Source organism: Metopolophium dirhodum, chromosome 1 (genome assembly GCF_019925205.1).
Source record: "Metopolophium dirhodum isolate CAU chromosome 1, ASM1992520v1, whole genome shotgun sequence".
NCBI classification, from domain to species: Eukaryota; Metazoa; Arthropoda; class Insecta; order Hemiptera; family Aphididae; genus Metopolophium; species Metopolophium dirhodum.
The window spans coordinates 11552060-11567862 of record NC_083560.1 but is presented as its reverse complement, the minus strand read 5'-3'; the positions used below and the strand labels follow the sequence as shown (position 1 = coordinate 11567862).

General features: G+C 30.8%; 1 protein-coding gene across 1 annotated transcript; it reads left to right on the top strand.

The window, feature by feature from the left end:
• The first annotated feature begins 8642 nt into the window (after positions 1-8642).
• On the top strand, positions 8643-12667 carry LOC132952576 (protein CIMAP1D-like). Its single transcript, XM_061024942.1, has 2 exons — positions 8643-8848; positions 12232-12667. The coding sequence occupies exons 1-2, from the start codon at positions 8643-8645 to the stop codon at positions 12665-12667; spliced, it is 642 nt and encodes a 213-aa protein (XP_060880925.1).
• Positions 12668-15803: the final 3136 nt, after the last annotated feature.

Genomic DNA, 15803 nt, shown 5'->3' with positions numbered 1-15803 from the left:
CTGTTTTTTTGAAGCACAATACAGAATTATTATTGTTATTATTATTAGGTATTATGTATACAGTTTTTTTAATTCTTAGGAAATACCTACTTAAGTGTTTTCTAATTAAATAGCCATAATTGATTATATAGGTAATTTAGTTGTACATGTTGTTCAGGTATTAATATTTGGTAAGTACCAATTGTTGAATCATGCATAATAATATACACAAATAAACATTATTAATAACTAAACTATTACCCAGGTTAAGTGAACATGTATGTAATGTGAAACAAAATGTAGTATAAGTCTAATACTCTAACCCTGTTTCATTTAGAAACTACTGAATATTTGCACTGCGATTTTTGTAATTTATTTGCATTTGAATAAGTAATATACTAACATTTCACCATTTAGAAAAATGCTAAAGTCATCAACATCCTAACGCCAGTAATTGTTATAATATTATATACTAATTAACGTGTTCTTAGATACATATATTATGTTGATTGTGTATTGGTTACAAGTTTATAAATTATGTGATTGTTTTAAGTATAATATTTTATTTGAGTTAATTGAAAATAAATAACATATAAATAAAATTTGAGTCAATTTATTAAAAACTTGTTTTGATTAAAATACTGAATGGTATAAAATAAAAATTCACATGGTACTTTTGATGTGGATTTTGTAGGAATTGGTTTTTTCTGGAGATCGTCATAAAGTTCCCAATTATTTCCTCCAGCTCTCTTTAAATAGGCTTGATAGTGGCCAATCGAGTTTCGTAAGCTGCTTTTTCCTTGACGAAAACTTATCACTCCACGAAGCTCATATGTTATACTACCATGAGTTAACACTTGAGGAATATCTGATAATTTTATTTGCGCCATCCTAGCTGCTTCCGTGCTGTGTTGGCTCAATTCCAAACGTTCATCTACAATTTTTTTCTAATTAGTACTATATGAAATAATTGGTTCAACTTAAAAGTCGTCATGAAAGAAGCCCGATTGCAATTTAAAACTATCACTATTATTTTATGTTATGATTACGTATTTTAGATTCTGAGCGGAGCGATGAATGTATTGATTTTACAATGATGTGTGTTTTTTTTTTTTTAAATTTTTTTTTTGTGTCTGTGTACACGATAATTAGTCGAAATAATGCATCGATTTGCAACTTCAGTATCTTGTTCGATGAGAAAGTGAATATCGTTGGTGCATTGGGGAGGTCAAAATTCCCAGTAGTTTTCAAAAGCGCCGTGAAAAACAAATGAAAAATTAAGGAAAAAACGGGCATTTTTACGCAAACCCGACTTTTGACAAAATCTATTTTTGTTTTTGGTATAACTCTAAAAGAAATGACAGTAGGTCCATGAAATTTTGACTGAATGTTTATATTAGTATTTTCTAAACACCATAAGATTTTCAAAATATTTTGATTTATTTTGAGTTGATTACAGACATTTTCTATTTCCAATTTTTTTACGTTTTTTTTCTATAGATGTCTATAAAATTTTATTTGTTGGGTAAAAAATTTTGAAAATTTAATACAAGGCTCCTACTACATTGTTACATTGATATATGAAAAATATTAAAAATCCGTAGTCACAATTTTTTTTTTTTTGGTAATCAAAGTTCAAATTTTGACAAAATACGTAAAAATGACGAAAATGTGCAATATATTTTGATTTAGAAATTGATAAAAATTTTTCTTTTTAAATCTAAGATTTGAAAACGTAATACATGATTCCTCATAAGTTTGCCTATTTTTATCAATGAAAAAATGTTTATAAGCAAGTCAAAATAAATTTTTATGAGCGTTTGAAGTTCATATTTTTTCAACATTGGATATTCTCTCAATTTCTCATGTAGGGATTTTCTTATTTTGTTTTAATTCAAAAATGAATAACTGTAGATGTATGAAAATTTCACTGAAAGTTTATATTAGCATTTCCTACACACCATTAAATTTTCAAAAAAATTTGACTTATTTTGAGCTGTTTACGGAAATTTTCAGTTTCCAATTTTTTTAGATTTTTTTTTTATAAATATCAATAAAATTTTATTTGTTGGGCCAAAAAGCGTGAAAATTTAATGCAAGGTTCCTAATATATTGTTACAATAGTAGTGGAAAAATATTAAAAATACATAGGCACAATTTTTTTTTTATAAGCATTTAAAGATCGAATTTTGACAAATTAAGTTCAATTAAAAATTTAAAAAAGATTTTATAGTTAAAAATTTATAAAATCTTCAAATTGTATAGCTTAGGATTGAAAATTTAAAATAATGTTCCCCTTAAATAGGTTATATATAAATTATTTTATTCACAATAATTTATATTCGTTATATATTCTTACTTTCCCAAAACAAAACGTCTATAAACAAATGCATTTTTGACAATTGAATATAAATTGATGAAGTGCAATTATCAATACATCTTGAATATTCCGTATTCACTCGTTCGTTCAAAAATGATTGAAGCTCTTTAATCATTTCACCGTTGCTGACTTGATATGATATAAAAGTAATATTACGTGTTGATTTATTTTTTGTACCAGGACATTTATCATTTGAACAGGACCTTTGTTCTATTGCTGTTGAGTAGTCATTGAGCATAGTTTCTATGACATGTCCAGCTGTTGTATCACATTTTGCCATTATTACACCATACTGAAGTTCTTGTAATGTCACTTCCATACGACTAATTATCAAATCTGCTCTTTATGAGTATGTTAAAGAGTTTATTCCAGTCTTAACAATATTAGAAATAAACGTAAAAAAAGTGTTTCCTTCAACTAAATCTATTTTGTCTGCATATTCTTTACTATCACAGTAAGATCCCTGAAAATTAAATAACAAATTTATACATAACAAGCAATTATAATTTATAATATCCCTAGTATTATATTATTCTAAAAAAACTGGTCAGAAATGTACAGTTTATTATTTTCTTAAAAGTACTTGCTCAAGTAAATATCAAAATGAATTGAAAAATGTTCTGTTGATATTTCAATGGTTTTGCATCAGTGAACATAACTTTATTCTCATAATTTTGGATGTATTTATATATTATGTGTCAAGAATATTTATTTTTATATTTTGGAATTTTGAATCTATAGTTATCCTTTATATTTCAATAAATATTAATCATATTAAACAGTAAAAACACTTGTTTAATAAACACGTCATGATGTTATTATAATAAATTTACTTCAATTTAGAAAATAATCCTATTATTATTGTATAATAAATACAAACATTAATTGATATAAAGAATGTCTTACACACATATCAAGTAGTACCTATGTTTGCAATTTTTGAAGTAATTGATATTTATAATATAAAAAATGGGAGGACGAGGTGGCCGAGCGGTCTAACGCGACGGATTCGGCACAGCCGGTCCGAGTTCGATCCTCCACCACTGGGCGGCATTTTTCTCCGTGCAAGTCACGGTGTCCGGAGAACAAGTGCCGCCATCCCCCCACCCCGGGGTACGGCAGAAACCTACGGGTGCCCCATTAGAAATTCTGCCAAACACAACACACGTGTATCAACCTACCCAATATAAAAAACCTACAGTGCCCTCCCCAATGGCCTATGTTGCCACGGGTTACCCAATAAAAAAAAAAAAAAAAATATAAAAAATAAAATGTTCAAACAATATATTACCTACCTAAAATACTCAAAAGTACAAAAAAAATAGTAAAATTATGGTTGAGTTACTTTTTAACTGAAAGGAGCATGATACATTAAAATATATACCTTAGTAATAATTTAAAATAGTATAATCATTTTTAATTACAAACCATTATGAATGAAGTGATTGAATCAAATGCACAGGTATTGCTCAAAATAAATTTATCCTGCTTATTTTTGAGTACAGTGCTTTTCAATTCTGCAAAACGGGAACCATTTTTTAATACCGGCAATGATCGTTTGTTTCGTGGCATGCTTATATCGATATGGCGTAAATGAGGATTTGGAACTAGGTAAAAGTAACTTTTTCTTTGCTTATTATTTTTTCTGTTCCAACTCTCTCTTGCTAGATTTTCTTCATTCAAACGACGGTGTAACGAACCTAATTTCATTTTCTTCCATAATACAATACAACGCTGAGGGTGATTCATCTTTATTATTATTATCATCATCATAATTTGCAGTATTATTTAATGGCGATGGACACATATCACGGTTTTCAAGTACTGCACACAATGATGGTTGCGTATCATTACAATCACCATTTGTGACGTTTAATGGTGGTAGTTCTACGTAGTCATCATATTCAGTACCAACTTGGTCTGACACTACCGAAAGTGTAGACAAATCGTTCATATTCCTGGCTGAACGTATTAGTGTAGCTCCTTTTAACGATGAAATATGATTTTCTAAATATTGTTCAATATCGGTAGGGATACATGTTTAAAAGTCACAGTTTTTAGTTTTCTAAAACTCGACTCAACGGCTGATGAACTACAAACATCGTCACCATAACCAAATATCGGTATCATTATGCCTGACCATAGCGGTAACAGTTTTGTTATTTTAATTAAAATAGGAACTAATGATGGAATAAACAATGGATTTATTCCTGATCCTTCGTTTATCAAACTCTTAGTGGTATCATATATATTATCTGCCCATGGTTGAAAAGGGTTTTCATAATCATATAGTCCTTCATTTTGTTCCTCAAACATTTCTTCTAACGCATTCCGTGCCTCGTCTTGTGATTCAGATATTGCAATTAAATCATCAAATTCTTGTTGACATTGTATAAAACCACTAGAAGTAGCCTCAATCAATCTTTTTTTATGTACCTCACACTCGGTCTCTTTTCTACTTATTACATTTATCCCGTCAGTTTCATTAATAAAAACTACAAACATTGAAAATAGCAAAAGGCGAACTTCTTTCAATGATTGACACTTTATTAATAAACACATAGTACGAAGAATGATTTCTCTAACTCTCCGCGGTACTGTCTTCAGAGGAGTCCACTTACTACATATATTAATAAAATGAGCTACATCGATTCTTATAAAGCATTCAAACCCAGTGTGAATCAGAAGTTTTTTTTTTTGTAAGCAAATCAGAACAAGCTCTTATATAGTCCTGTAATGATGAATATTGGGTAAAACTTTGAACCATAGCTGAAAGCAGAGCCAAAGAATTATCGCAAACAGTCTCCTTTGGTTTTTTGATGTCAGAACTTATCCACTGTAAAAGCCAATTTGAAATTGCAATATTAGTGTGTCTTTCGCTAACCATATTTGTGACAGTGAAGTTTTGATTTTTTTGTTTGTCATATACAAGTGCTTCGTATAAGTAAATTGATTTTGTTTTTTCAATACCAAATTTATGAAATTGTTTTACAATTGAACCGGTTGCGTCGATTATAAGTTTTGGAGTTTCTGTACTATTACAATATCCTCTATATAAATGTATTTGTTCTGCGCAATGGTAATGTATAAAAAAGGGGTCACATCCTATATCATGTATAACATTTTGATATTCATTTTCCATTTTCATTATCATCAAGGATATTAAAACATCTTTATGCCTCCTATTATTGGCTAGTGTTTTAGATTTGAGAGAACGCAAACAATTTCCTGTTGGAATAATAGCTGGTTCGAAACCTCCTAAAATTAAATTAAACGTAGGTATTAACTGTGGAATATTTGTGTAAAACGTATTATAATTCTTACCATTTGTCATAAGACGATTTGCTTCTTTTTCTCTAAAAGTTTCGCTTGGTACACTTTTCAAAACCACAGAAGATATCGCCTTTTCTTTTGCTGGTCCAATTAGACGTCTTTTTTTGTTTAAATGATGCACATCAAAGTTCCCAATATACGTACATTCCATCAAAACTCTATTGGATAAGATAAAATAATACACGGATTAAATTTTTGAAAATATTTAATATTGAAATTCAAAATAGTTTATGTAATATGTTATGTAATAGGTATTTCAAAGCTAATAATGTATAAATGCATAATTATAAAATATAAAAAAATACCTTGCGTTATCGGATGGTTGATTTAAAATAACACCCTTAAAATGTGAGCTACATACAGAGCATCGTCCGACAACAGTAACAAAATTATTTCCATTTCGATATACATGAGCTCTTTGGAACGATATACAGCATGGCAATTGAGTATGGATCCAAAAGTGTTCGGCTAGTATGGGTGTCCATTGATTCTGTTGTAATACATGATGACTTTTAAAATTTTGTTTTGGTCGATTTTTGTCATTCAGTCTATACACAATGTCATGCGGCTTGATCAACTTCCACTCATTAACAGAAAAAGTAAAAACAAACTTTTTTTTTGGTAGATCTTCATCTAAATTGCTACTATCGTCTGAACTATCTAAAAAAAAAAATTAAATCTATATATGTAGCAATTTTGATTTTACTAGCCAAAATAATTTAATAAAATATTAAATTGTCCCAAAAATGATAAAATACCAATATATTAAACAAAAATATAAATAAATAAATTATAATATAACAATAATTTATGTAAATGAAAAATCATATGTTGATCTATTTTTGGGCTATCGGATTTTGTATAGGTATATATGATGAAAAGATTAATAGAAAAAAAAATAATGTATGAACTTCTTTTAAGATGGTGAAATATAATGTACATGAGATTAAATATTCTTTAAGTGGTTGCCGTACTACTGTTTCGCTGTACATTGGGTATCGAGTATGTGATTATAATGGATGTGTTATATTTTAATTAAATAATAAATCTTTGCATACGAAAAATGATTCTGAGCGGAGATAGTGTATTATTCGTTATCCTACCATAATTGTGTTAATAGTTTGACTCTACCTTATTAAATGGTCTAGCTTTTTAACTTAGTGAAGAAGTTTTTATTGACAATAATTTAAAAAAAAATTACAGAGTTCAAAATTTGCTTATGGCTTAGCTCAAAAAGAGACAAAATATTTTGAAAATCCTACCATGTATAATAAGTGCTAATTGTAATATTTGGTGAAAGTTTCAAGTATTGCTATTAAAGCAACTCATAAGGAACTTTGAATTAATTTTTTAAGATCTTTACCAACTCCCATAAATACTTAACCAAAAAATGTTTAAATTTTTTTATAATAAATGTTACTAACCATTTTCATTCGCTGAATCAATAATAACATTAGATGTTAAAGTTTTTGAACAAATTGGAAATCCAAGTTTTTCCTTAATATCATACCGGTTTTTAAATACTAATGTATGTATAGCACTTTTAGATATGTTATTTTCTAAATAAGCGCTAATTTCAGCCCATATTGGGTTAGTGGCAACAGCTATTTCTAAAAAAGAAAAAATATAAAAACGCATCTTAAAATAAATTTTAAGTATAAATTGTGAATTTTTAGTAGGCAATACCTAAGGACTTATATTAAATGCAAAAATATTATTTCATACCTAAAAATTAAAACTGAAAAAATAAAAAAAATTTTTTTTTTTAATATTAGTACCTACTTATTTACCTAAATTATATTTAAACATTTAAATTAATGTGTTGGTAAATATTGTCTAAGAAAATTAATTTTTCAAATAATTTTTCAAAAATTTAAGTTTACAAGAAAATGAATTTTTCTTTTAACCTAGTTTATCAAAACGTGTTGATTTAGAATAATATTTATAAAGATAAATTCTTTCGGTAAAATAATTCCTAACGGTTATAAGTTGTAATATAAACAACTGATGGTTAATTGAATTGGACATTTTGACTATACTGGGTGATTCTTTTATCAAACAACACTCATTATTTCAAAAAGTATAAAATATGTTTTTAAAAATATTTTTTTACATAGTTTCAATCTGTTAAAAAATAACGTTTTTATTAAAAAAATATTTTTTTAAATATTTTTTATCCTTATATTTTTTTAAGTTTTTACTTTTTTGAATGACGACATAATGTTTTAATTTTATATTCCAAAGCATAATATTTTTCTACGTATTTTAATATATAAAAATCGAATTTAAGGCAAATAGTTTAGGAGTTATACGTATTTAAAGTCTTGATGACCGGAGTAGTGGACAAATATTTTACAGGTAACCCCGTACCACTCCACTCCGCTCAACTTAACTTTAAATTCTTCTAACTCCTAAACTATTCGCCCTAAATTCGATTTTTATGTATTACAATGTAAAATACTTAGAAGAATATTATGCATTGGAATATAAAATTAAAACACTATGTCGTCGTTTAAAAAAGTAAAAAACAAAAAAATATAAGGATAAAGAATATTTAAAAATATAATTTTTTTAATAAAAACTTTTTTTTTTAACAGATTGAAACTGTGTAAAAAAAATATTTTTAAAAACATTTATACTTTTTGAAATAATGAGTGTTGTTTGATAAAAGAATCACCCAGTATATGATATAAAAGTGTAATGCAAGATAACATTACATATTTTTCAAAATATTTTTAAATACAAGTTTTAAATTTATTTAAGTAAGATAAGTGAAATATTTTGAAAAATGTTTCGAATATAACTTTGCTGGCCAAAAATGTTTTTAAATACATGTTTCTAAGACATTTAAAAACGTTATAACAAAGTGATGAAAATCATTCAAAAAAATTTTCGTTTCTTGGAAAACTGATTTTAAATATACTAATAATTTTAATTCGCTGTATCGACAATGGGAATCATATGTCTGCAACGAAATCCTGGGCCAAAATACAACCTGAGCAACATGACCCACCGCGGACCGGTCACCATAATCGGCGCCTCGCTGGCGTCGAAGCAAAAGATGATTCGTTCAGAGCGTACACCCGGGCCGGCCAAGTACAACACCGTGCCCAGCATGTCCGTCACTATGCCCACGATACCATCGTATTTCATAGGGTTAGTATACAATTATAATGTACAATAGTGTATAATATTAATACTAATTAATTACATATTATATTTTAAGGTATATGTATACAAATATAATGTTTAGTATTACAGTGTTCGGATTGGATAAGTATTTTTTCATCTAGATAAAGATAATGCAACTCAAATGTATCTAGATAGATATAAAAGATAACTTGACTCATATTTATCTAGATAAAGATAAATACTTTTTTATCTAGATAAAAAAAAGATACAATTATTTTTTAAAAGGTTTTAAATTTTGGTATATTTTAGTTGGGCACTAGGAACATAATAATAATAATGATATAAATAAAAATAATTACATTATTTATAAACCATGAACTTTGTTTCAGAAACTGTATAAATATTTAAAAATGTTGTACAATTTTGCGATTTTTATCAATAAAAAATATATCTAGATGAATTTATTTAGATCAGTAAAAAAATTATCTAAGATGAACGTTTAGATACCTTGTAACTATTTATCTAGATAATATAAAAGATAAACAAATAATTATCTTGATATTCATCTCTTGTTTGCCTTCTCAGAGATGATCTACGGATGCCAGACGCCAAGTTAAGTGACATTTAAAATGAGATATTGAACTAGAACTTCTATAGGAAGTCATGTGTAGACTTCTCAGAGAAGTTACTCAACTTGTTAGGTACATTACACTAATCAATGGGGTTTCAAAATTAACACTTCTTTAGAAGTTCACACATTAACGTTATGGCCTTATGGCTTATATAAACTTCTCATAAAAGTAATAACTAAATTGTATGATGTATTAAATATTGCTATTACAGATTTTCACACAGACATCAGATTTTCATCCTACATACCACTTAACAAGCCCATATACAGGCGTTTTTATGGGGCTTAAAATTTCAAACCACCCAACATTTGAAAGTATATATTATTATATGTAATAAGCGGTGGTTCGGAAAATTCCATTGATATTTGTTTCATGTATTTAAAATATTTTAACTCCCTCCCCCCCCCCACAAAAAAAATGGTCCTGAATGTGCCTGAAATTAAATTTCAAGTGTTCATTTCTAATAACTAATTAGTATACAATACATATCATTTTGTGTAATAGAATATCATTATATTAAAATATAATACTTCTAGCCGGGCGTTGCCCAGGTCATGACTTGAATAATTTAAAGTGGAAGAAGAATTTTTTGATATAGACTTGAAATTAAATAGAAAATCACTATCCATTCTGAATAATGAAAAATCAATTAGTAAAATAAGTTGTAAATTATGCTAACTTTAATTAATATACCTAATAAATATTATCATATAAAATGTACAACTATTAGTGGTGTTTTTTTTTTTAACGAAGAGCCTTGCCTCATCACTGTCACTATTAATTGTATTTCTTTTTATTTTCAATTCTTTCTCATCACTTGAATATATTGTGTTAATTTCTCTAATATTTTCGAGCATTGCAATAACATCTGAAATTATTGGGTTTTTTTTTTTAAATTTAGATCTATCGAATTAATATTATAATGTCATAGATGCATACCATGTATCTATGTATATCTATTATAGTGGTTTATAATATGCCAGTGTTTTTTTTACGTATGGCAATTTTGGTTTTTAAGATTTGAAATGTTTTTTTACTTTTGTGAGCTTTGTTTTTTCTAAATTACACTTAAACGTTCTTTTATCATGCTTTCGTCTCAATCAATAATACAATAATATAATACAAATAATAACAATATTTATTGGCAAAGAAATATTTTATTACATATTTTATGTTTTTAATTCCGTTAGTTTATACAATTTTAGATTCTAAGTGGGACGATGAATGTATTCATTTTACAATAATGTATTTTTTTTAAAATTTTTTTTTTTGTGTCTGTCATCACCTTTTAGGACAGTAAAAGTGCTTGGATTTTCTTCAACAGTATATTTTCTGATGGGAAAGTGAATCTAGTTGGTATTTTGGGTGGTCAAAAGTAAAATTTTGCCAGTAGTTTTCAAAAGCGCCGTGAAAAACAAAAGAAAAATTAAGAGAAAACGGGAGTTTTTACGCAAAATCTGTTTTTGAGAAAATCGATTTTGGTTTTTGGCGTATCTCTAAAACAAATGACCGTAGGTACATGCAATTTTCACTGGCTGTTTATATTTGCGATTTATATAGACGATAAAATTTTAAAAATATTTTGATTTGTTTTGAACTGTTTAGGAACATTTTCGGTTAGGTTAGGTTAGGTTTTTTAAGTAATTAGGTAAGTTCAAATATTAACAAAATACGAAAAAATCATGAAAATTGTTTTGAGTTGAAAATTCATAAAAATTTTTCTTTTTCAATCTAAGATTTGAAAATGTAATACAAGAGTATCCATAAGTTTGTCTAGCTTTATCAAAAAAAAAAAATGTCTACAAGATAGTCAAATTAAACTTTTACAACATTTGATATTCACTCGATTTCTCGTGTAACGATTTTCTTATTTTGTTGTAATTAAAAAACGTATGACTGTAAATACTTTTAAATTTCATTGATTGTTTATATTAGCCTTTTCTATTCACCATACAATTTTGAAAATAATTAGACTCTTTTTGACCTGTTTGCGGACATTGTCAGTTTTCAATTTTTAGTTTTTTTTTCTATAAATTTCAATATATTTATAAGCATTTTAAGTTCAAATTTTCACAAAATTTAATAATTATTTTGTAGTTAAAAATGTATAAAATGTTCATTTTTATACAGCTAATGATTGAAAATTTCAAACAAGGCTCCACGTAAATAGGTTGTATATAAATTACTTTATTCACAATAATATCATCAAATATACTTGGTAATATCATAGGCTGACTGACCGTTTTCGCTCAGAATCGTTTTTCTTATGCGATGATATTATATCATTGAATTCAAATTTAATACCATCCATTACAGTGACAAATTCCGTTAGCGACTGTTTGGGCGTTTGTCGTGTAGACACGATATCAGCGCGCAATTGGGATTAAATTTCGGAATTATTGAAATTTTCAAAAAATTTCAACCATAAATTCTTCTCAGGATAGATCGAGGGTTTTGGTGGACGTATACCATGCGCTCGCCGTTCCTTTTGATTGCGGTGAGGGGTGTATGTGTGCCTCTACCAATATCGACGCGGTATTAGCTATATTCCTGACACTCTTCAGCCCTTGTTCCTGTGTACTCGGGTAATGACGACTTTGTGGCGCGCAAGTCGTCGTATGGTATTAGTACCGATCGCTCTTGTGTGTATGTGTGTGTGTGTGTGTGTGTTTGTGTGTGTGTTATACAAGTAAAATGTCAGTGGCCAAGTAGAGGCTATTGATGCTATTGATGATCTATATTACAGTTTATAAATCTTGTTTATAAAACCCGTAGGATCAGACGCGATGAATTGAGAAAATCATCACGAACGCCAGCGCCGAACGCCTACGCCTTGGCCACCACAATCGGAAACCTGGCACCCGATATGCCGTCCGCGCCAGTATATTCGATGTTGGGACGGCATCCGGAACCGGGACGTGGCGTTGGTGGCAGACGGGGCACGGCGGCATGTTATTCGTCCCCTGGTCCGGCGCGTTATTCGGCCGTGGACTTGGAACGGTTCAAGATGCAGACGCCCAGGCCCGTGATGCTCGGCCGCCTTGAAGAGAAGATGCGCGGCAAACGGACACCGGCGCCCAACGCCTATTTCCCTCCTCCGGGCCCAGCTTCGCCCTTCGCAAACGCCCCACAGTACACGATTGGTGGCCGGATGAAACGCGCAGCAAATCCATATTACACAGCCGCCGATAAAGTGCCGGACTGGGAGTGATGATCGGAAATAAAAATAGCAAGATAATTTTGAATATCGAGTCCTGGCGAAGAACTTTTGTCTATGCACAAGCCCTTCCAAATTTATCAGCAATTTATTTAGACAATAATTTCATACTTTAAAAAACTTAGTTTATAAAGACTTTCTTCTCTTTTTTTTACACATCTATATACTTGGTGATCTCTAAAAAATGTGATATTGATTAGGGGCGATTTTTTAACATGCTCACCCCTGGTTTCCCCTTGATATTAAATTTATTTGAATTCTGGTTTTTAGAATTTTTATGTTTATTTAAAAACAATATATGATCATACAGTTGATATTTTTTGTACTATACTTAAGGAGTGTCCTGTGATGAAACAAATATCTATTATTCAAATGAGAAAACCCCCTTTTTTTACTCTATATTTTTATCGTGTAATTTTCTTGAAAATGTTAATGTATCTAAATCAAAATTCTAATAAGTAGGTTCTGAGTTATTAAAATGTTTGTTATAAGAAATCCTTAAATATGATTTTAAAAACATATAAGTTACCTATATGTAATATTAGATATAGTATTTATTATAGATACTTGGATAATTTTTACAAATTATTTACATTGATTTTATTGATAGATCAGTATTTATAACTAAATAATACTGCACAATATCATTTACTACTGTCGTATATTGTAGACAGTCGTCAGTATAATATTATTTAATAAATATGTAACAAGCTGTCCCTCTCAGCGTTGCCTGGGCAAATGTTACCTCAGGTGAAATAGTTGGAAATAGCCAATATTATAACTTATGTGTATAGGTTCAAGGACTCAAAAATGCATTAATTGTATATATATTATAGCTGATCCCGTTCACTGCGTTGCTCGTTAAAATATGTACCAACTCTATAGGATTCAAAATTTGTTCAATTCGTTTATTTAATATTCAGTGTATGATGTGCATGTGTCGACAAATTAGTCTTGGGAATGCCGTTTTTACTAAGTTACATAGCTACAGGTCTAAAATTATATTCATTATTCAATCATGACCAATAGCAACCTTACAATAAATAAAAATATATTACTATTTAGTTTCTGTTCTTACTGGACAGATGGTACCTACATCCAAATTTCCTACTTTTCTGGTAAAATTATCTTACTTTAGAGTTAAGAACCTTTTCCTGACAATATTACGAACACAACAAAAAAATAATTAGCCAAATCGGTGCAGCCGTTTACTTGTGATGGAGCGTTCAAGGCAAATTTATATATAAAGATTAATTTATCATAAGTAAGTGCCGACATTTCACGGCGACGCCACGGAACACGTGGTTCAACTAAATTTTCGGCAATAGGAAAATCGTGAATATTATTAATAATATCATTAATAATATCGACTATATCACTATCATTAAATGCAAAGTTGTTACTAAACAACCTGGGGGGTCAAGGAGGATCGAATTAGTAGTGATTGTGGAAACCCAGAATGCTTGCCATGTTACCAAGTCTACGTAACAGGCCATTATTTATAAAAATTGATAACTCTTTTGTTTATTAAGTTAGAGAATCGATCAAATGCCATAAACCTTTTCCGCAATGAACTCTTCAATTTTTAAAAAAAAATCATAACGATCGGTACAGTTGTTTCCAAGAAAATAGGCCTCAAAGGTTTTCATTTTCACATTTATATATTAAGATAGATGGGAATATTATTAGAACCGATCACACGCACCTGCGTACAGCTCCTGAGCCGTTTTTCGTTTTCGACAAAAACACTGAACCGATTCATGTAATTCTAGTGACCATCGCTTCGTCTCGACCCCATCGTGCGTCGAAATCGGACCAGCATCGGCTGAGAAATCACGACAAAAGTGCTCGAAATCCGCCGCCCGCCACGGGAAAAAATAATCGTCCGAAAAGTACCACCGACCTTCGCGCTCTAGGACTTAAAATCTTCGTCAGGCTGCCATTAAGAGAATAAGCCATCGCGAGCGAACGTAAGTCAAATAGCCAGCGTGCAACGGCGACCTAAACCCCTGTGGCAGGCCGCTCTTACGGCTTCTCGCGACTCACCGATCGTCGACATACCGATCGCTACACACACCCGTTCGATACACCAAAAAATCCGCACCACACGTACGCATCTTTTGGTGTACTCATTGTGTCCGTAGTCGCCCGCCTGAGTAAATCCGACGCCGATTTGCAACAGCACCGTAATCAAGTGCTACCGAATTACGCAGGTGCTAAAAGTGCACTGAACGACAACGACCGTGACCGCTAAAAATCATTTGCGCAATAATTAGTGTCTAGTGGCCGTACGGATACATAAAGTGTTTGTTTGTTCGTTTCGCCTGCGAACTCAGTGTGCCAGACCGATACAAGTGAATTCAAAAAACCGTTCTACCAAAGTAGACTTTCAGCTACAACCAAACGACCCACAAAAATGTACATTAGCTGATCTGATCCACATCGTTGAGTTCTTTTTAATAAAACTCCGAGGGGGCAAATCCGACCAGAAGGGCCCAGGTAGTGCACTATAAGTACTCCCCATAAGGTTTATACGGCCGCCAGCCTTATCACACGTCTGTGGACGTCATGATAACGGATTTCGACATTGCAATCGGGTCGGTTGAAATACGTGAAACTCAGATTCTGACATCGCGATCATGTCGGTCAAAAATCCGAAAATTCGAAAATGCCAGTGAGCGTCAACCATCGCTCCGATAGCGCGGCAGAAAACAGCCAAGCGGCTGGGGCATCGCTCCCATCCCTACGCGAAAGTTTTCCCCCTCACCCTGTTTCGAAAATCACCTGTAACTCAAGCTACTAAGAGGTCTAGCGGCACCTCCCAGACGAGGTCCCCCAACAGAAAAAAAAACAAAAAAAAAACTCCCAACCAATTTTTCTTTTCTTCCCTGCCCTTTGCAACCCCGTTCTACGGGATAAGAAGTCATGCTGTCAAGCGTTCCCAACAGCTAGGACATGGAACGCGATTCGAACCAAAATCCACAACACAAGAGGAAACAAGTCAGCTCACCTACCATGGACGTCCCCGTCAAGAAAAAAAGGACTGAAAATCCCGAGGGTTCCGACCAACACAGACGTTGGACAGCGCACTTGGTGACCGAATATACCTGCAACAAGGTTAAAGGCCTCG